This window comes from Oncorhynchus tshawytscha, linkage group LG01 (genome assembly GCF_018296145.1).
Source record: "Oncorhynchus tshawytscha isolate Ot180627B linkage group LG01, Otsh_v2.0, whole genome shotgun sequence".
Lineage (NCBI taxonomy): Eukaryota > Metazoa > Chordata > Actinopteri > Salmoniformes > Salmonidae > Oncorhynchus > Oncorhynchus tshawytscha.
The window spans coordinates 33,210,974-33,234,357 of record NC_056429.1 but is presented as its reverse complement, the minus strand read 5'-3'; the positions used below and the strand labels follow the sequence as shown (position 1 = coordinate 33,234,357).

The window sequence follows — 23,384 nt, the reverse complement described above, 5'->3', positions numbered from 1 at the left end:
AGGAACCCAGGGCCAACCGCACCAGCATATGGTCTCACAAGGGGTCTGAGGATCTCATCTCGGTACCTAATGGCAGTCAGTCTACCTCTGGCGAGCACATGGAGGCCTGTGCGGCCCCCCCAAAGAAATGCCACCCCACACCATGACTGACCCACCGCCAAACCGGTCATGCTGGAGGATGTTGCAGGCAGCAGAACGTTTTTCACGGCGTCTCCAGACTCTGTCACGTCTGTCACATGTGCACAGTATGAACCTGCTTTCATCTGTGAAGAGCACAGGGCGCCAGTGGCGAATTTGCCAATCTTGGTGTTCTCTGGCAAATGCCAAACGTCCTGCATGGTGTTGGGCTGTAAGCACAACCCCCACCTGTGGACGTCGGGCCCTTATACCACCCTCATGGAGTCTGTTTATGACCGTTTGAGCAGACACATGCACATTTGTGGCCTGCTGTATGTCATTTTGCAGGGCTCTGGCAGTGTTCCTCTTGCTCCTCCTTGCACAAAGGCGGAGGTAGCGGTCCTGCTGCTGGGTTGTTGCCCTCCTACGGCCTCCTCCACGTCTCCTGATGTACTGGCCTGTCTCCTGGTAGCGCCTCCATGCTCTGGACACTACGCTGACAGACACAGCAAACCTTCTTGCCACAGCTCACATTGATGTGCCATCCTGGATGAGCTGCACTACCTGATCCACTTGTGTGGGTTGTAGACTCCGTCTCATGCTACCACTAGAGTGAAAGCACCGCCAGCATTCAAAAGTGACCAAAACATCAGCGAGGAAGCATAGGAACTGAGAAGTGGTCTGTGGTCACCACCTGCAGAACCACTCCTTTATTGGGGGTGTCTTGCTAATTGCCTATAATTTCTACCTGTTGTCTATTCCATTTGCATAACAGCATGTGAAATTTATTGTCAATCAGTGTTGCTTCCTAAGTGGACAGTTTGATTTCATAGAAGTGTGATTGACTTGGAGTTACATTGTGTTGTTTAAGTGTTCCCTTTATATTTTTGAGTAGTGTATATACATACACTACCGTTCTAAAGTTTGGGGTCACTTAGAAAAGTAATTGTTTTTTAAAGAATAGCACATTTTTTGTCCATTATTATATCATCAAATTGAACAGAAATGCATTGTAGACATTGTTAATGTTATAAATGACTATTGTAGCTGGAAACTGCAGTTTTTTTAATGGAATATCTACATATGTGTACCACCATCACCCCTGTGTTCCAGTGGCACGTTGTTAGCTAATCTAAGTTTATCATTGTAAAAGGCTAATGGATCATTAGAAAACCCTTTTGCAATTATGTTAGCAAAGCTGAAAACTTGTGCTCATTAAAGAAGCAATAAAACTGGCCTTCTTTAGACTAGTTGAGTATTTGGAGCATCCGCATTTGTGGGTTCGATTATAGGCTCAAAATGGCCAGACACACAACTTTGTTCTGAAACTCATCAGTCTATTCTTGTGCTGAGAAATTAAGGCTATTCCATGCGAGAAATTGCCAATAAACTGAAGATCTCATACAATGCTGTGCAACAGCGCAAACTGGCTCTAACCAGAATATAATGAGGAGTGGGAGGCCCCGGTGCACGACTGAGCAAGATGACAAGTACATTAGAGTGTCTAGATTGAGAAACAGACGCCTCACAAGTCCTCAACTGGCAGCTTCATTAAACTGTACCCGCAAACACCAGTCTCAATGTCAACAGTGAAGAGGTGACTCCGGGATGCTGGCCTTCGAGGCAGAGTTCCTCTGTCCCTTTGTCTGTGTTCTTTTGCCCATCTTAATCTTTTATTTTTATTGGCCAGTCTGAGATATGGCTTTTTCTTTGCAACGCTGCCTAGAAAGCCAGCATCCCAGAATCACCTCTTCACTGTTGACGTTAAAGCTGGAAAGGGCCTTCCCCAAACTTTGCCACAAAGTTGGAAGCACAGCATTGCTTTGAAGGTACTATTTAATGAAGCTGCCAGTTGAGGACTTGTGAGGCATCTGTTTCTAAAACTAGACACTCTAATGTACTTGTCCTCTTGCTCAGTTGTGCACCACGGCCTCCCACTCCTCTTTCTATTCTGGTTAGAGCCAGTTTGTGCTGTTCTGTGAAGGGAGTAGTACACAGCATTGTACAAGTTCTTCAGTTTCTTGCCAATTTTTCACATGGAATAGCCTTCCAATAGCCCAACAAGAATAGACTGACGAGTTTCAGATGAAAGTGCTTTGTTTCTGGACATTTTGTGCCTATAATCGAACCCACAAATGCTGATGCTCCAGATACTCAACTACTCTAAAGAAGGTTAGTTTTATTGCTACTTTAATCAGCACAATAGAAAAAGGGTTTTCTAATGATCAATTAGCCTTTTAAAATGACACACTTGAATTAGCTAACACAATGTGCCATTGGAACACAGAAGTGATGGTTGCTGATAATGGGCCTCTGTACGCTTATGTAGATATTCCATTTAAAAAATCAGCCATTTCCAGCTATATTAGTAATTTACAACATTTACAATGTATACACTGTATTTCTGATTAATTTTTATGTTATTTTAATGGACAAAAAAATGTGCTTTTCTTTCAAAAACAAGGACATTTCTAAGTGACCCCAAACTTTAGAACGGTAGTGTAATTCTGGAAAGCAAGTTCTATGTGGATGCGTACTGGGATATGATCTGGGTAGCTTACGAGAATAATATTGATGAATATACTGATATTGTGACTGAGTTTATCAGGAAGTGTATACGAGATGTTGTACCCACTGTGACTATTAAAACCTACCCTAACCAGAAACCATGGATCGATGGCAGCATTCACGCAGAACTGAAAGCGTGAACCACCGCATTTAACCATGGCAAGGTGACTGGGAATATGGAAGAATACAGACAGTGTAGTTATTCCCTCCGTAAGGCAATCAAACAGACAAAACCATGCGCACCTCCAACTCAATCATCAAGTTTGCAGACGACACAACAGTAGTAGGCTTGATTACCAACAATGATGAGACAGCCTACAGGGAGGAGGTGACGGCTCTGGGGGTGTGGTGCCAGGAAAATAACCTCTCACTCAATGTCAACAAAACAGATGGTCGTGGACTTGAGTAAACAGCAGAGGGAGCACCCCCCTTTCCACACCGATGGGACCGCAGTGGAGAAGGTGGAAAGCTTTAAGTCCCTCTGTGTACACATCACTGACAAACTGAAATGGTCCATCCACACAGACAGTGTGGTGAAGAAGGCGCAACAGCTCCTCTTCAACCTCAGGAGGCTGAAGAAATTTGGCTTGGTGCCTAAAACCCTCACAAACTTGTATAGATGCACAATTGAGAGCATCCTGTCGGGCTGTATCACCGCCTGGTACGGAAACTGCACCACCCGCAACCACAGGGCTCTCCAGTACACCTACAGCACTCGATGTCACAGGAAGGCCAAAAATATCAAGGACAACAACTACCTGAACCACTGCCTGTTCACCCCACTATCATCCAAGGCCATTCGACTGTTAAATAGCCATCACTAGCACATTAGAGTCTGCTGCCTATATACATAGACCTGAAATCACTGGCCACTTTAATAAATGGAACACTAGTCACTTTAATATTGACACATTTTCTATTACTCATTTCATATGTATATACTGTATTATATTCACTGTATCTTAGTCTATGCCGCTCTGACATTGCTCGTTCATATATTTATATGTTCTTAATTACTTTACTTAGATGTGTGTGTATTGGGTATATGTTGTGAAATTGTTAGATATTACTTGTTATATATTACTGCACTGTCGGAGCAGGAAACACAAGCATTTAGCTACACCCGCAATAACATCTGCTAAACACATGCATGTGACCAATAAAATTGCATTTGATTTTGAACTGCGCTCAACATGCAGATGGTGTTTCTTAGGCAGCCCAATTTCTTTTTCACTTTTGACCAATCAGATCAGCTCTGAAAAAGATCTGATGTGAAAAGATCTGATGTGATTGGTCAAAAGACCAATTAGTGGAAAAAATATCAGAATTGGGCTGCCTGTGTAAATGCAGCCATAGGAAATAGAAATATAATTAATGTTAATTTGGCCGAGTTGCTTTGTAAGTGTCTATTTTAAACACAGACAATACTTCAAACTTACAAATAGTGCCATGATGAACCACAAATACATTAGCATTTGTCTGACAATACAGTGCGGACAATAGAAGGGTGAGGAAGAGGAACATTTGTTGGCCTGCATCTTCATAGGAATCAGGAGGAGTGGTATTTGCAAACAGCCACAGGAGGGCAGTATTATGTTTTATAAAACATTCTGACATGCTAGGACCAACTAATTCCCCAAAATAGGTTATATTGCGATTTTTTTTCTCTGCACCAGATGAACAGGCTGTGCCATTCTGTTGGCTAGTCCTTGATTTTTTTCACTCTATGAGCTATTGTTCAATGGGCATCTTTTGATGCCTTTGCATGTTTGCTCATTCATACCTCAGGTAAAAAGCATTATCACTCTTTGTGAGACACCACATTTTTATTTTACCTTTATTTAACTAGGCAAGTCAGTTAAGAACAAATTCCTATTTTCAATGACAGCCTATGACAGTGGGTTAACTGCCTGTTCAGGGGCAGAACGACAGACTTGTACCTTGTCAGCTCGGGGGTTTGAACTTGCAACCTTCTGGTTACTAGTCCAACACTCTAACCACTAGGCTATGTTGCCACCCCAATTCCACAGAGATCATTGCTCATATGTGAGAAATGGTTCCTGTGACAAACTGTGCTTAGTAAATGAACAACTAGTTAACAGAGTAGAGCCAAATATGCCAAAGGCACATCCCTTGGCTGGCTCACAATAAAATAGAGTGTGGTTTGACCTTGCATCTGCAATGTTTTTTGTCAAAATCGAAGCCAAATTTATTTTTTCCCTTACTCTTCGGGTTTATATTAAAATGTGAAGAATTAATTTTTCATACAAAGCTCCTTTCCTCTTTTTAGCCAATTCTCAAAGTTACTTTTTTATTTATTTTCACTGACCTGATAAGTAGGCTACTACAGGATAGCATACTATACTAGCTATAGTACTATACGGGTTTCTGTACAGCACTTTGAGATATCAGCTGATGTACGAAGGGCTATATAAATTAATTTGATTTGATTTGATTTACTACTTTTACTTCACAGAAATTCAATGATATCATGTTATTTTTATTTTCTTATTCATACATTTTTTTCTCCCTGTCTGAGATGTCAGCCTACCCTAAACCCAAACATTGAACACAAATAAACAGAAAATACATGCAGGCCTTTCACCTTCATCATACATATGTATGAGATGTAAAATTATTTTAGCCCTTTGAGCGTTAGCTTGTCAACTCTCAGAAGCGGCACATCAGTGTTGCTGTGAAGGTATCGAGGTGTTCCATAACAAAGTTTCCTCCCCTCCCGTCACAGGTGCCGGCTAATTAGTGGCAAATCCACTCTGAAATTTGTGTTGTACCCTTCCGTATAGCATTTACCTCTCTGTGGAGAGATGATGTTTTGCTTTGCTGTGATGTCTGTTTGTTCAGAGATGTCGAGGTAGGTACATATATGCAGGAAATAATGTCAATATCCTCTCTAACACAGACACACATGTTTGTTTGACTATCCTTGTGGGGACCAAACAAATGATTCCCATTCAAAATACTATTTTCTTTAAAACTAGCCCCTAACCCTAAGTTGAACCCTAAACCTAACCCCTAAACCTAAAATAGTGTTTTGCCTTGTGGGGCCCTGCAAAATGTCCCCACTTATCAAAATGTGCCCTGTTTTACTATCATTGTGAGGACTTTTGGTCCCCATGAGGATAATAAAACCAAAAATAAACATGCAGACTTGCTTCCTTCCGTCCCTCTCCTCGCCCCAATTTGGGCTTCAACCAGGATCACCATTCCACAAAACCTGCAGCCTTTGCAGTGCATGGCAAACAACTACATTGAGGTCTCAGACCGAGTGACGTCACTGATTGAAACGTTACTAAGCACGCACAGCGAACAAGATAGTTACATAGACATGCCAGATGATAACTCTGGGAGGCGGAGAGCATATGGAACATTTTACTATTCAACTTTTTTTGAACGTTAAATATAGCCCTCTTGCAGAAATCTACATTTGTATTTGTTCTACATATTCAATTGTTTTCCTATTTTCTTGACCATTCGATGCTAACAAAACAGTCATTTATTAAACATGTAGCCGTTGTTAGGTTATGTCAATGGCATGAATAGAGAAAACCAAGGAACAAGACCTTGATGGGAGAGAGAGAGAGAATACTTCTGGCATATCTTTAGACAGTTTTAGATTTCTGATGCCCGTCTGATGCTTTCCCTTGACCAGGGCTCCACTACTCGGGCCAATGTTTTTTTGGCAATACAATTGTTCCCTGATTGGCTGAAAGGGGTGTGTAGACAAGTAGTTGAGCGCAAGGAGAAACAGTTTCGTGCATGTGCTCAAATATGTTTTGTGCGCACGCAGAGTTAGCAATTCGCGTGTCCGGAATGTGTATGATTTTTAATTTGTGCATGCGTTGAAACATTTTGTGCTTGTGCAGGTGAAGCCTAACAGGCATGCACATATTGTTTTCCTCTCACGATTTAGAGGATACAAGTCTGCAACGTAACGTGCAATCGAATCATTTGGGTTCACACCTTAATGTCTGTGTGCACGAACCAGCCTTCCCTCGTGTTAGACTTGGCATCAATAAAACGCCATAGCTCCAACTTGGTTGGTCATGGTTTTCACAACTAAAAATTGGCCTTTAATATGAATAATTAATGTCATATTTTAACTTCCCCTGACATCCCCATAACTTCATTTTAAATCCCCATAACAATAATCTGTTATGAATTAGATAGTTCTATTAGCCTATATTGTGTGTGTCTAATGCCATAATGTGCAATCTGTTTTTACCAATAATTATACTTGCACTTGAATGACAGCAGGGCCGCAACTGTCTCTTCGTCTCCAATGACAGCATTAATCTCTTGATTGATGTAGCTAGTCTACCTTGTACCCTCCTCCTATCACAAGACCCACCCCCAAAATGAAGTTCTTAGTGAAAAGGGGGATAGGTAGCCTATTTCAAACTTTTAAGCGATAGTAGTGGACTCACTATCCATAAACTTGGACAATTATGTAACCTGACAACTGACGTTGTTTTCCAAGGACGCGGTTGTGTTTGAATGATTTTCAAAGGAAAGGAAAGGATACATTTCGCATCCATTCGAACCGCTGCAAGAAGGCAAGCTACAACTTCCAACAAAGTTTACTTTGACATTTCTGGAGATTCTGCATGGTAGGCTACGTCAGAAGTTTTACACGTTTTCCAACCTGTTATGCTAGCATATAGCAAGAAAATGAAAGAATTAACGTTAAGCCTACATAGTACATTGTTTTATGAAATCATTTTTATAATGTACACAACTCTGACTCAGAAGCAAATAATTAGTATGTCCGCGGCTCACAGCCCCTCACTGGATACAAAATACGGCACGTTTTATGTCTGATGTTGTTTGATGGACAGTATTTTTGCAAGTGAAATTTGTTGTCGACTGTGTTACACATTCGCAAACCAAAAAGTGCTTTGGCTTTTGTTTTGATTGTTTATTTGATAACACGGCACAGTGCTGCGCAAAATGTTATTCCGATGAGTACACATGAAATTCAGCATTATGGGTGTTTTTCTTATCTACTTGTATGACTTCCCATGCTGTCATGGCCAAACAACTGTCCCAAAATGTTGAGTATATTGAAACATGCTCTCAAAACCAAATACACATGGCAGTTGCATGGTCTTTCCACACACCTACAGCTACCTGTCCCCTCTCAATTGATGTCACCATTGTTGCTTCAAATATGCAATTACTGGTTTATAACTGTCTATAACTAAAACAAACATAGTAATGCAGGCTTTATGATATTAGGTTACATTCGTATTAGACTAGGGTATTTATTTGTGCAACCTTTGATTGAGACAACAAGGTCAGGGGATCACTGTTGGGAATTAAGTTCAAAGTTACACTACTGGCCTGCCATAAACATATAGCATCTTCGTGCTGAACATCAATCTTCTGTGTTATTTTGTTGTGTATCCCTGCCTTCAACAAGTTGTGTTCCAGTGTGACGTCACTGATGTCAAAGCAATTCATGATACAAACTTACTTCCGATAGGATGTGAATGCATTTACAGTAACGATTGGCACGTTTGCAGTATGCATGTACAGTATCTTCCTTGACTTCTCACGAACTAATGCTGATTTTGTCATTTTAGGAGCCGTTTTCAGAAACCCGTTTTATGCATCATAATAATGTTATTGACTCGTGATGAAAGTGGACATACAGTAACTGTTTCCCTTGTCATGATGAAATAATATCCGAGATATAGTGCATATGATATGGCAAAAGTCGTGATTAATGTCGTTATAAAACATGAGCTAAAAAATTGATTTCAAATTGAGCTCTGTGTCAGAAAGCTGATTTAATTGCTTTCTAAAGACTTGCTTTAGGGAGTTCCGAGGAGGATTATTATTGTGCAGCTCTAAAGGGCATGGTAGGTAGAGTCTGGGGCATGATAGACTGTGTTAATCAGGTGACGCTAAGCCCATTGTATTGTATAATGAGACATACTTATGTTTGATAGCAACTATAGCTTTGTGCCAATGTTTTGAATTATATATTTTTGATAGCTTAGCTTTTACCTGTGTTTAATAGCTATGTTTGATAGCTGAGGTAAGGGCTTGTACCTATTCCATGGTGTCAGAAGTATGAAGACGGGTGAGAGACCTGTGACTCATGCCTTAGGTGAGGTGATGAAAACACACAAGGTGAGGCCGTGCCTGATAACAAAGCATGCCCTCAGTCTCTATATCAGTGAATAACTGCACTGACTCAGAGAGAGAGAAAAGCAGAGCCAGGGAAAATTCCTTGAATATGTGCTTGTTGGTGCTTGTGTGTATGTGCTTAGTTGTGACTCACTCTTATAGATCACAAATACTGTCAAGGGCCGGGAATTGCCATGGACCTCACAATATTATATTATCATGATACTTAGGTGCCGATACGATATATATTGCGATTATCACGATTCCATATGTATTGCGATTCGATACTATGATTTTATTGCGATTCGATGTTCCAAACATATTGCTCACCATATGTCTTCTGCGGAGGGATAAGAGAGAGCCATGAGAAAACGAGTTACGATCAGTCATGGAATAAAATACCTGAAAACAAATTGTCTCCCTATTTAAAAAATACATGTAAGATGAAGGAAGAATACTGGAGTTTTGGTGCCTGTACAGCCAACTAGCACGAAAATAATATTGCGAATATTGTCAAAACGATACAATATATTGTCAAAAATAATATCCCGTTAAGTAACTATCGACCCCCCCCCCCCATCACTAGTGTATGAGCGGAAGGTCTGGCTGTATGTGTGTGTGTGTATGTGTGTTGCATGTGGGTTCACTCACTCAGGGGTCATAGGCATAGTAAATAGTACACAGATGGATGGGGAGAGTGTGCAGCTGGTCAGTCCCGGTCACGCACACACACACACACTCACACATGCATCAAGACTTGCGTCCCTAGTGTATCCTTGCATTGACACTTGGCATTGCACTTCCACAAGAGGGGATGTGGGGAGGGAAGATTGGTCTCTTCTGAACGACCACATTTTCTATTATAAACAAGTGGAGTTACTCTAGTCTGCATCATCGGTGTCTTATGCAATTGAGAAACGGAACTTTGTTTAGTCTGAAGAACCAGCCAGCCTACTTCAATCAGTGAAGTCGTGAAGTGACTGCAGACAAATGTGTCATTTTAGGTTATGAAACTTCTCCGTTTTCTAGTGCAGAAACGTAGTTCGTTTTCTGGAGGGGTTGTTATCCAGATGGACTAATGTCCAGATGGACTAATGAACTGAGATTAGGTGGTTGGGGATGCTCATTCAGACACATTAGCCGGATTTAATAGGTGATTTCTGCTTGAGCCGGCACAAGAGTGGCCGAGCATGCAAGTAACTGGTCTCTGGGTGGTTTGGGACCGGCAATGGACATCCTTCATTACACAGCCTTTTCCCTCCTTTGTTAGATAGGAGGGACTTACATTAACAGCCCTATTACACCGTTGATTCATAGTCCGCCTACTAGGGACGCCTAAAACTCATAGAACTGTTTTAGTATCATTTTTGCATTAGGCCTAGATGTGACCAAGGGCATATGTTTCAAGCGTCTCAGAGTAGGAGTGCTGATCTAGGATCAGTTTGGCCTTTTAGATCACAGTTAATACGATTACATGGACAGGCTTGACTGATCCTAGGTCAGCACTCCTACTCCTAGATGGTTGCTACATACGGCCATAGTAGTACGTTCGTTCATTCATCTCAGTAACAACTCTGCCTGTTTCGGAAACCTTGTGGCATTTATGCTCCCTCTGACGCTGCAAGAGTGTATGGTACTTCATAGCTACTTATTATGTTCAGTCTGGGTTCTGCAGTGTTTCTAATATGTTTTCCAGAGCAGCTTGGAGTGAAATGGTTGCTCTGCTTGGATGGACGGCTGGAGTTTAAAGAGAAGTCACATGAGGTGATCCTACCGTTACGGCAACAAAAAGTCTGTCAATTTCTCGTGTCGGTTTGAATCCAGAGTCCAGACCCATGCAATCAACCAATAGAATGGTTGACTTGACTCTTTCACGATAGGCTTGGCCAGTGTTTTTCTTCCCCTCTGGCAACAATTAGGCATAATGAAAGTGCTGCTGAAGCAACTGTCACAACCCTCAATCTGATCTCTGGGAGCAAGCAAAACCCTTCAGTCCGTTTATCTTTCTCAGCACTTTCTCTTGTTTCGCTCTTCTTGCCCTGGGCCACTCTGTGCTCTGGTGTCACAAAACAGTTCAGCCCTGGCCTCAACGCTGTGTGAATAATATCTTGTCATCTACTTTCCCTTTGATATGGTCTTTGTCCTAGAGAGGAGAATGGAGGGACACAGTTTACCTCCACATGAAGGGGGAAGAGGGGCATTGGGAACGGGGCCCACAAGTCAAAAGGAGGCACTAGCCCCGCCCAGCGAGCTGGAAGTGTAATATTTGCCGTGATCCTCCAAAATGACTTCCCAGCCCACGCAGCCGCCAGGGTCTGAACAGCCCTTTGTTCCAGCCGCTGTTTGCACTGTGGAGCAACAGTGGTGCACCGTAGCCCTCCTTAGGCTTCCGTCCGTTCGTCCAGCTCTCCTCCCATGCACTCTGCTGCGGGAAGGTGAAGAGGTGTGTGAAGTCGGAAAGAGACAGAGATGCTCCATCTGTGACATGACCACATCTCTCTCACTCGGATCTCATCACTGGCCAGGCGGTCACATCAGATTGCCAGCATGTCTTCTTTCACCAGACTTGTTAACAACCGACGGCCGCCATGGTCCATGAGCGCTGCTGGCCACTGGCCCAACTATTACATTTTCTATAGGGTAGATTCTGAACTCATGTTGCTTTAAGGTGGGTTGGCAGGTAAATCTAAGGGGAACAAACATGAACATTTAAATACGATTCTGACGTTGACACGTCAGATCATCACGTGATAAGGCAGACAGTACATACAGAGTAGAGAAATACAGCGCACAATGCATTCATTAAGTCTGTGTTGGCTCGACAGAGCGAGGAAACCAATGGGGCTGGCCCGTCAGGACTCTGCGCTGGGGTCCTAATCTGAAGGGCTTTACTGCAGTGTTGCATTCCTGTGTGTGCTGCATTATTGCTCTATTGTTCAGAGAATCCACTGCTTTTGTAAGGTAATCCTAACAAGTCAATGAGCTATGAAAAAGGTTTTTCCCTTTTTTTGACTGATGTTGTGATAGTGATACTGAGGCAGGCTTATTGTTCACTTATTATTTTACAAAATATTTCAACATCTTACTTTTTAAAGAGAAAAAGTTCAATCTGCTCATAGTCTGTTTGAAGAAGAAAAAAACGAACAAACAGTTTCACCCGAATATAACTGAATAATAACAAGGCCTGTCACCATGTTGAAAAATATTCAGGATAATTTACATTCAAAGTATATTTTTGATCTAGCTGGTCCCCTACCTTATATGCTGTAGCCAACTTTTCTATAGTTGTCGAGCCATACATACTGTATCTTTGGCATGCCAACAAATGGACACCGAGAGCATTTGGCTAAAACACAGACAGACTGGACCACCAGTCTAATTCCAATGCCTTTGTGTTTCTGAAAATGACTGACAAGGTTTTTTTTTTAAAGACTGATTTCATGTGGATGACACATAGTTGTTGTATTGTTGTTACCGTTTTTGACATATCAAAGCTTTGAGTTGCAAAATGTTGAGAACCTGTGGTTTAGAACTACAATACAGACGCATTTAATTAAATATAATGGTAAAAAGACACGTTTTTTATTAATATTATTCTGTTTTATCAGGACATATGATCCGTTTGATTATCCATTCATTCATTTGAGAGCATTTATTGTTATTGTGTTAATATGAGGAACAATAGCAATTGAATGAATTGAGACCATAAGGATGTTATGGTCCTTAGCCCTATTAGAGAGGGTGGGCTAGCAGTATGTGAGCTTAGTTAGCCCTGTCAAGTTCAACAGTTCAGCCATGGTCATGCTGATTAGCAGCACGGTCAACCCCACCACCGCTAAGCAGTTTAGCCAAGACCCCGGTGGAGGATCCAGTCTTTCCCAACGATCTCAATTAAACTGTGTGAAATCACCCCAGACCATGTTCAGAAAACAGGGTTTTCAAACACCCACCAGCCACCCAGCAATTCCTCGACCCTCAGACACCCCTCTTTGACTGACCGGGCATGGGCTATGGTGGGGTAGGTGGGTGGCCGGTACGGGTACCAAAAACAGGGACCTTAAGAACTCACATGACATCTAATTATCCCTATGAGATTAATCCTCCTGGTCTCTGGGCCGCTGTCTTCCCTCTTTCTCCCCTCTCTCACGTCTCTTCTAATCAGTCCAACAGGGAACTAGATCCTAATGCCCCTTCTGTTACTTACCACTACTGCGTCCCAAATGGCACCCTATATAGTGCTTTACTTTTGATCTGGGCCAATAGGGGTATGGTCAAAAGTAGTGAACTATGCAGGGAATAGCATGCCATTTGAGACACACACTCTCTCTGACTCTGCTCTGGCCATGCTGAACGGTTATGCACCACATTTCTCTAACTCTCTCTCTACTTCATCTCATTCACTTTGCAGCTGGCACTTCTGTGAGGTTTCTCTCTACTGACGGACTGTGAGGTGAAAGAAGAGTTGTCTTTGCGAGGAACCAGGAGGAAGGGAAGGCCGGCCAGTGACCACATCCTGTCCTCTTCTGGAGAAGCTGTAGGCCAGTACTACAACAGTACGACTACAATACTCTGATGGCAGACAGACCCATTCTACCCCTGTTGCTTCTGGCATTCTGCTGCTCAGCATTTGCAGGTAAGTTATGTTTGGCTGTATATCTGTAGACACAGGGATTTGAATGATATATTACAGGCTATACTTTTTATTACAAGTTTTCTCAGAAAGATAAGAATAAAGGCTTTTGGTAATGCTGTAGCAATCATTGAAATGGAAACGGTATGTTTAGAGAGAGATATTTTTCTGTTTGAGGGAGTACACGTGCATGCTTTATTCGATTGAGGCTTCACTGTGGAAGGCAGCCAAACAGTGGAATCACTCGTAGGAACTGGAAGCACACTTTGCACTCCAGGCCTCGTCAGGACGAGCCTAGTGTTGCCTGTTTTTGTCAGACAATCACAAATCGGTACACACTTGGGGAATTTCCACTGTCTCTCCCAGCAGGCAGGCAAGCCTCCCCAGAGCAGAGAGTGGTTGTCAGAGCTTTGAGACTGAGGCAGGGTTGAGGCAGGGCTCAGCCAGGGTTGAAACAGCACTGAGGAGGCAGGGCTCAGCCAGGGTTGAAACAGGACTGAGGAAGCAGGGCTGAGGCATGGTTGAGGAGGCAGGCCTGAGGCTGGGATGAGACTGGGCTGAGGCAGGGGTGAGGAGGCAGGACTGGGACAGGGAGATATGCATTAAGAATGTTCTGACAGCTTCAATCTTATAGCAGGTCCAGAATGCCTCCATGATGCCTCCACATTTATCTGCCTTCAGACAAAGCCAAAAGCACAGTGATTTATAGCCATTTGGCAAGGCAGACTACCACGAGAGAAGAGAAAAACAACAACAAGCAAATAAATAGGATGAAGCTTTGTAGGAAGGGTGTCGGATGTTGAGTCCAACATTGGGTCCCACTTTAACCAAACGTCATAAACTCCTCCTAAGACCTATGTAGATTCTTCAGAAATCATTCATAAGTGAATGGAAGTAATGACCTTTTATGTAATGACTATGCTTGTCAATGATTTGTGAAGCATTTATCTAGTTTTTATTAAGAATTGATGAATGCCCTATACGGCCTGTAATGTGTGATCTAACAAAAAAAAACATAGTTTTGTATTGTGAGTGCCTGAAGTGGAACATTTTGATAACAACCGTAGGAAAGAGCTTTGACTACAGCCTATTCTCTGTAGGCAGTAGCCACTCTCTCCAGAGACTTGATGTTGACCATATAGCGAACAATAGCGGTCCAGGCAGTATCTGCTCTGAGTGGAGCAAACACTATCTCTCCCACATTGACACAATGAGCTCACGCATGATGTTTTCCACTAAATTCCTCCACATGCACTCGGCTGCCAGCATTGTTGCATTTCATAGTGGTGGAAAAAGTTCAAAATGTTCATACTTGAGTAAAAGTAAATATACCTTAAAGCTGCAATATGTAACTTTTTGGGCGACCTGACAAAATGGACATAGAAATGTGAGTTATAGATCTGTCATTCTCATTGAAAGCAAGTCTAAGAAGTGGTAGATCTGTTCTATGTGTGTTACTTCTGTGCTTCCCGTTCTAAAGTTACATCTTTTACTTTTGGTTTTGTACACCAGCTTCAAACAGCTGAAAATACAATATTTTTGGTAATGGAAAATATATTTTATAGCGGTTTAGATGGTACAATGATGATCAAATCAAACTTTATTTGTCACATGCGCCAAAATCAACAAGTGTAGTAGACCTTACCGTGAAAAGCTTACAAGCCCTTATCCAACAGTGCAGTTCAGAGTTAAGAAAATATTTACCAAATAAACTAAAGTGAAAAATAATACAAAGTAACACAATAACGAGGCTATTTACAGGGAGTACCGAGTCAGTGTGTGGGGGTACAGGTTAGTTGAGGTAATTTGTACATGTAGGTCGGGGTAAAGTGACTGCATAGAAAATAAACAGTGAGTAGCAGCAGTGTACAAAACAAATGGATGGGGGGGTCGTCAATGTAAGTAGTCCGGTGGCCATTTGTGGCTTGGGGTAGAAGGTGTTAGGGAGCCTTTTGGTCCTAGACATGGTGCTCCGCACCATGCCGTGCGGTAGCAGAGGAAACCGTCTATGACTTGGGTGACTGGAGTCTCTGACAATTTTATGGGCTTTCCTCTGACACAGGCTATTGTGTAGGTCCTGGATGGGAGGAAGCTTTGTCTCCTAGAGATGAACGTACTTTGGTGAGAAAAGTGCATATCAATCCCAGAACAACAGCAAAGGACCTTGTGAAGATGTTGAAGGAAACAGGTACAAAAGTATCTATAGTCACAGTAAAACGAGTCCTATATCAACATAACCTGAAAGGCCACTCAGCAAGGAAGAAGCCACTGCTCCAAAACCGCCATTGAAAAAGCCAGACGACTGTTTGCAACTGCACATGGGGACAAAGATCGTGCTTTTTGGAGAAATGTCCTCTGGTCTGATGAAACAAAAATAGAACTGTTTGGCCATAATGACGTTATGTTTGGAGGAAAACGGGGGAGGTTTGCAAGCCGAAGAACACCATCTCAACCGTGAAGCACGGGGGTGGCAGCATCATGTTGTGGTGGTGCTTTGCTGCATGAGGGACTGGTAGACTTCACAAATTAAATGTCATCATGAGGATGGAAAATTATGTGGATACATTGAAGCAACATCTCAAAACATCAGTCAGGAAGTTAAAGCTTGGTCGCAAATGGGTCTTCCAAATGATCAATGACCCAAGCATACTTCTTAAGGTTTCGCAAAATGGCTTAAGGACAACAAACTCAAGGTATTGGAGTGGCCATCACAAAGCCCTGACCTCAATCCTATAGAAAATGTGTGGGCAGAACTGAAAAGGCATGTGCGAGCAAGGAGGCCTACAAACCTGACTCAGTTACACCAGCTCTGTCAGGAGGAATGGGCCAAAATTCACCCAACTTATTGTGGGAAGCTTGTGGAAGGCTACCTGAAATGTTTGACCCAAGTTACACAATTTAAAGGCAATGCTATCAAATACTAATTGAGTATGTAAACTTCTGACCCACTGGGAATATGATGAGAGAAATACAAGCTGAAATAAATCATTCTCTCTTCTATTATTCTGACATTTCACATTCTTAAAATAAAGTGGTGATCCTAACTGACCTAAGACAGGGAATTTTTACAAGGTTAAAATGTCAAAAACTGAGTTTAAATGTAGTTGGCTAAGGTGTATGTAAACTTCCGACTTCAAATGTGTATATATATATAATATATCATATCGTTAAAATATATGGTATAAACGGTATATCGCCCAAGCTTAAACTACTTAAATGTAGACTCAGCTAAATGACGTTGCCACGAGCAGCACCACAGATGTTGCGATGAGCGAGATGCAAGACTTCGCTCTTACGCAGTCACACACAGTATCTACGCATGTGCATGGCTTCACTTCACGCTGTTAGAGCATGGTAGGTACGGGACCGAAACTGCTGAGAAGATTATCCTTGCGCTTCAACGCTCTTAGTTGTTGTGAAAATCTACTACACTTGTTGTTTGCGAAGCATGTGGCATACAGTTCTAGACTACCTTTAAGTAGTACTTCAAAGTGTTTGTACTTAGTTATTTTACACCACTGGTATTTCTTGCATAGTTCTTATGTAAAGTAAATGTGTGCGTTCTTGAGGCACTTATGTTGAAGCCTTCCCGATGTCCCAATTCACCTCACACCTCACAGCATAAACACGGATGTACGCACGCACACAGACGGACAGACACACACACACACACACACACACACACACACACACACACACACACACACACACACACACACACACAGTAACAGTGCGAGAGCTTGGGACTATAAGGTTCTATCGGCATTTTTGTTAAAATTGAGTTTTTGACAAAGCCTTGTTCTGTTCAATGTCCATGTACTCTAAAAGGTCAATAGTTCAGAAGAATACAAGATAAAAAATAAAAAATTGCTGATGCCATTCAAACCAGTGAGGGTTAGGGACTTTTAACCCAATTATCTCAGAAGCGTTCTCTTGCAGCTAAAACCTTATAATCCGTAGCTCTAGAATTGTACCACACTAGTTCATAAAGGACCGGCACAGTTAGTCTTCAATCACATCTTTATCATCACAAGGTTTAGGGTTTCACACAGGACTAATATTTGTGAAGTCTTGTAAGTGTGAATATCCTACCGATGATGAAAGATCATGATCTTATATTGTCTCAGTCATTGAACTAAGTGCTGTTGAAGTCGTGACAATCTCTTCTGTTTGTCTCTCTGTCTTGAAGAGTCACATCTGCCCTTTAAACTTGTCAGGAGTGCTTTTAAGTTACGTAATGTTTAAATTGGTCTGTGATGAATCTCTCTCACCGTAATGCAATCCAGGATACAAGCCATAACTCTCTGAAGTTTTACTCCAAGCAACATGATCTCTCTCTACCCGTTTGTCTGTCTGCCCCACTCTGCTCTGCTGTCTTTCTCTCGCTCTCTTTTCACTGAGACTGTTTGTTCTTTTTGGTGCAGTTACCCTGCTACCTTTTTGTTCCTTTTGTGTGCCTCTCTTCACCTTGCCAAAACTCTTTATTCTCCAAAGGATATATTATGGATGGATTGTGTCAACCTCAGGTTTCGCTGCGAAATAAAAAGTGGAAGTCATGCCAGATATTAATTTGATGCACTTGCCAAAAACAGCTCTGGCAGGATGGTGGTTATTATGAAGGCACAACGCAGGGCTGAAGGCTCTCTCAGAAACATGTGTTGAGTGCCAAGGCACTTTTTCTCCTCGATCTGTTCCGTCATGTGTTATGATCTCACAGGCAGCTCGTTCTGATGAGTGATACATAGCCGAGAGAAGAGGGGTCTGTAATGCCAGATTGGGTTGAATATTGTCATGTTGTTGTTCATCTTCTGGATCATTTAGACTCAATTGGAAGGCATGGTGGTACTGTATGTTAGGACATTGGAATGATGACAGACACATATAGATGGTGCTCAGGATTCACTCATGTCTACTTTTAAGATCTATAAAAGACAATGGTAACGTGACAAATCAAGTGAGACACCCAGACCTGAGTAACCAATTACTTAAAAACCCACTCCACTCCTTTATTGTTCCTGCAAGCAAGGGGGAGGCAGATGATATCAGAGTGCACCATCAGACCAACTCCTTGAATTGCCAAACCCTTGAATGTCTAAAAAACACTTTTTTGCTCAAAAATTATTTGTTTTACCTTGAGTGTGTGTACTTTACTGTATGTATACTTGGAATAGAGTTTTTCCACTGGAAAAGTTCAAATATAGAGTGGGACTTTAACTCCATGACTCCAAGTGAAATAAATATGGTTTCAAATACTCTTATAAATTTAACTTTGTTCTCAGTGTACCACATTTCTTAACTCTTTTTATTTTATTTACAGCTCGGCTGTCAGACACACACCTCTGGGTGCTAGAAAAGCTGTTTTTCCCCATAGTTGAAGAAAAGGTTAGCCTGTAAATCACCATCTATATCCACAACGCTGCTGTTAAGGCCTGCAGCATGAGGAGGGGACTGCCAAAATGGATTGTGCAACTGCTGTAATCTGAGAGGGGAGGATGGAGGACGAGAGTGGGAGGAGAGAGAGTCAGTCCAAATGGGCACACTCCGCATGCTCTCTCTCACACACACACACTGAGCCAAACCAAAGAGAGAGAGAGAGAGAGTTCCTTCCCAGGACGTTAAACCAGACGTTGGAGTGTGATTCATGCTAACAGTCAGAGCAGCTAGCCAGAGCGGTACGGAGACTATGGCTGCGTCTCAATTAGTAACCTATTCCCTATATGCAGTAGTGCACTGCTTTTGACCATAGTGCATTACTTTCGACCAGAGCCCTATGTAAGGAATAGGATGCCATTTGGGACGGACTTATGACTGTGTGGTGCTATAGGGATGGGGATGTTTACATAGCAACGGGAGCTGTAGTTGCCTGAGCGTCTCTACCTACAGGCCTGTGCCGTCCCCCGTGATGAGGCCTTTATCTCAACAACAACGCCTATGAGGGAGGGAGAAGGGAGAGGCGCAGGCATTCTCTCGGCTTGAGAAAGTCATTTTGTAACTAAGTGTAGATGTATTATTGAGATGAATGATGAACAGCAGTGGCTGTATAGGAAGCTGTAAGCTGTGGTACACCCCATGTATTTTTGGAGACTTGAGTGTAGGTGGGGGCCTAACAGGGACAGCCGAGTCAAATAAAATCAAACTTTATTTGCCACATGCGCCGAATACAACAAGTGTAGACTTTACCATGAAATGCTTACTTACAAGCCCTTAACCAACAGTGCAGTTCAAGAAGAAGAAAATATTTACCAAGTAGGCTAAAATAAAAAGTAGTAATAAAAAGTAACACAATAAGAATAACAATAACGAGGCTATATACAGGGGGTACTGAGTCAGTGTGCAGGGGTATAGGCTAACTGAGGTAATCAGTACATGTAGGTGGGGGCGAAGTGACTATGCATAGGTAACAAACAAACCGCAAGTAGCAGCAGTGTACGGGGGGGGGGGTCAATGTAAGTTGTACGGTGAATTGTTCAGCAGTCTAATGGCTTGGGGGTAGATGATGTTGAGGAGCCTTTTGGTCCTAGACTTGGCGCTCCGGTACTGTTTGCCGTGCGGTAGTAGAGAAAACAGTCTATAACTTGGGTGACTGGAGTCTCTGACAATTGTATGGGCTTTCCTCTGACACCACCTACTATATAGGTCATACTGAATACGGCCTCTCAGGGGTGTTCATTGTCAGAAAGGCATCACTCAGACACAGGAAAATGCACGCACGCACTCCTCTTACCTAGAAACTTGGCCTGCACTCATGGAGGTTCTTCTCTCTTGATCAGTGAGTCCGAGCTGGCAACACAGAGAGCTGGGTTCCATGTGCCAGTAAGATCTCACCAGATAGAAAAGCTGTGCTATAACTGACGCATCTCCTCAACACTTCCTCACGTCAGCTAGCTTCCCTGAAAGCACACAGGGCTCTTCTCACTTGTTCCAGTCTCTAGTTCTCTGTCTCTCTCTCTCTTATCTCTCTCTTTCTATATTCTATCTCTCCCTCTCTTTGTCTAGCTCTCTTTCTCTTTTGTCTCTGTCTCTGTTTTCCTCTATTATATAAATGAAGACGTCCTGATACGTCTCGTAGCATGCCTTAAGACCGGGGTATGTTCACATTATTTTGTGCACATTCTTTTTTTGGGGGGGGGGCAGCAAACTCAATATACTTTAAAATGACAAATGGAAACTGTGTAGAAATGATAACGCACCTATATTAATAAAATTTCTTGACAAGTTTTTTTATGTAGCCCCCTGGACCTTGTTGGAGACTGAATGCGTCCCCTGGGACAAAATGAGTTCAACACCCCTGTCTTACAAAATGAAGATGCCTTTAAGACATTCTATAGGCACTTCTGTATTCTATTCTATAGACACATCTGTAGACACATCTTGGAAATCTCAACACATTTTACAATTCAATGAGCTTCAGCCCCTCGTATTTTTGAATGACAGCTAGCAAAAGGCCTGCCCAGCATTAGGAAGAGTCTTGGTGGCCCTAGGAAGAGTCTTGGTGGTTCCAAACTTCGTCCATGGAAGAATAATGGAGGCCACTGTGTTCTTGGGGACCGTCAATGCTGTAGAAAAGTTTTGGTAGCCTTCCCCAGTAGCCTTTTTGCTCTGACATGCACTGTCAACTGTGGGACCTTATATAGACAGGTGTGTGCCATTCCAAATCATGTCCAACCAATTGAATTGACCGAAGGTGGACTCCAATCAAGTTGTAGCCTAGTGGTTAGAGTGTTGGACTAGTAACCGGAAAGTTGCAAGTTCAAACCCCCGACCTGACAAGGTACAAATCTGTCGCACTACCCCTGAACAGGCACTGTTCCTAGGCCATCATTGAAAATAAGAATTTGTTCTTAACTGACTTGCCTAGTTAAATAAAGGTAAAATAAAAATATATACAAATTTAGAATCTCATAGCAAAAGGTCTGAATACTTGTGTAAATAAGGTATTTCTGTTTTTAATTTGTAATAAATTGGGTTATTTTGTCTTTATTTAACCAGGCAAGTCAGTTAAGAACAAATTCTTATTTTCAATGATGGCCTAGGAACAGTGGGTTAACTGCCTGTTCAGGGGCAGAACGACAGATTTGTACCTTGTCAGCTCGGGGGTTTGAACTCGCAACCTTCCGGTTACTAGTCCAACGCTCTAACCACTAGGCTACCCTGCCACCCCATTTAAATTGCTTAGGATTGTATTTATATTTAAAAATATATTTTAGAATAAGGCTGTAACGTAACAGATTGTGGAAAAAGTCTAGGGGTTTGAATACTTTCCAAAGGCACTGTATTTCAAGACATGACATATGAGGGTGCAGTGAGGTACCCGATAGTTTGGACGATACTTTTCTTGTCGTTAACACAATGGAAAGGTCAAATGCTTTATAATCTAAATGTTGAAAGTGCCTGGGCGACAGAGAGAAACAAAATGGTGCAGTTTGAGGTCATGTGGCCGAGAGAGATGTGAGCGTCGGAGATACGGTTTTGAGCATGTGGTTCTGGGCAGGTGTTATGTAGTTGATGTTTGTGTGATGTTGTCTTTTCTATGTGTATGTTTTGTATTGTTAAAATAGATTAAAAAATCATAAGCAACAAGAATACCACATCTAACCTGCTATTCTCTTATACTTTAATTATGAATAGGTTACATGAAGGAAAACTCCCTATCGTCCATGAGGGCTTAATGTTTGACACCATTGACACCAGATAACAGTGCCTTCATAAAGTATTCACTCCCTTTGACTTTTTACGCATTTTGTTGTTACAGCCTGAATTTAAAGGATGCAGTTGAGATTAGAGGTCGGCCGATTAATCGGAATGGCCGATTAATTAGGGCCGATTTCAACTTTTCATAACAATCGGAAATCGGTATTTTTGGGCGCCTATTTATTTTTTAAATTAATTTTTTTACACCTTTATTTAATCTTTATTTAACTAGGCAAGTCAGTTAATAAGAACACATTCTTATTTTCAATGATGGCCTAGGAACAGTGGGTTAACTGCCTTGTTCAGGGGCAGAATGACAGATTTTGACCTTGTCAGTTCGGGGGATCCAATCTTCCAACCTTAACTAGTCCAACGCAATAACGACCTGCCTCTCTCTCGTTGCACTCCACAAGCAGTTACGCGAATGCAGTAAACCAAGGTAAGTTGCTAGCTAGCATTAAACTTCTTATAAAAAACAATCAATCATAATCACTAGTTAACTACACATGGTTGATGATATTACTAGATATTATCTAGCATGTCCTGCATTGCATACAATCTGACTGAGCATACAAGTATCTGACTGAGCGGTGGTAGGCAGAAGCAGGCGCGTAAACATTCATTCAAACAGCACTTTCGTGCATTTTGCCAGCAGCTCTTCGTTGTGCATCAAGCATTGCGCTGTTTATGACTTCAAGCCTATTAACTCCCGAGATGAGGCTCGTGTAACCGAAGTGAAATGGCTAGCTAGTTAGCGCGCGCTAATTGTCGTTGTGTTCCACGGCCCGGAACCCTCGTTGTTTCAAAACGTGAAACAATACACAATGACATACAGAACATCAATAGACAAGAAATGCTCAAGTATATAACTACTTACATTTTTTTTAAAGGCAAACATAGCCTACATATCAATGCATACACACAAACTATCTTGGTCAAGTAGGGGAGAGGTGTTGTGCTATGAGGTGTTGCTTTATCAGTTTTTTGAAACCAGGTTTGCTGTTTATTTGAGTAGTATCAGATGGAAGGAAGTTCCATGCAATAAGGGCTCTATATAATACTGTATGCTTTCTTGAATTTATTCTAGATTTGGGGACTGTGAAAAGATCCCTGGTGGCATGTCGGGTGGGATAAGTGTGTGTGTCAGAAATGTGTGTAAGTTGACTTTGCAAACCATTTGGGATTTTCATCACATTAATGTTTCTCATAAAAAGAAGTGATGCAG

General features: G+C 42.1%; 1 protein-coding gene across 1 annotated transcript in view; it reads left to right on the top strand.

The window, feature by feature from the left end:
* Positions 1-7,061: 7,061 nt before the first annotated feature.
* Positions 7,062-23,384, top strand: part of LOC112249683 (transforming growth factor beta receptor type 3) — a 123,953-nt gene continuing 107,630 nt past the window's right edge. The window contains exons 1-2 of the mRNA XM_024419468.2: positions 7,062-7,313; positions 13,247-13,471. Coding sequence (XP_024275236.1) covers positions 13,411-13,471 — 61 coding nt within the window. The 5' untranslated portion in view covers positions 7,062-7,313; positions 13,247-13,410. The remainder of the gene's footprint in view (positions 7,314-13,246; positions 13,472-23,384) is intronic.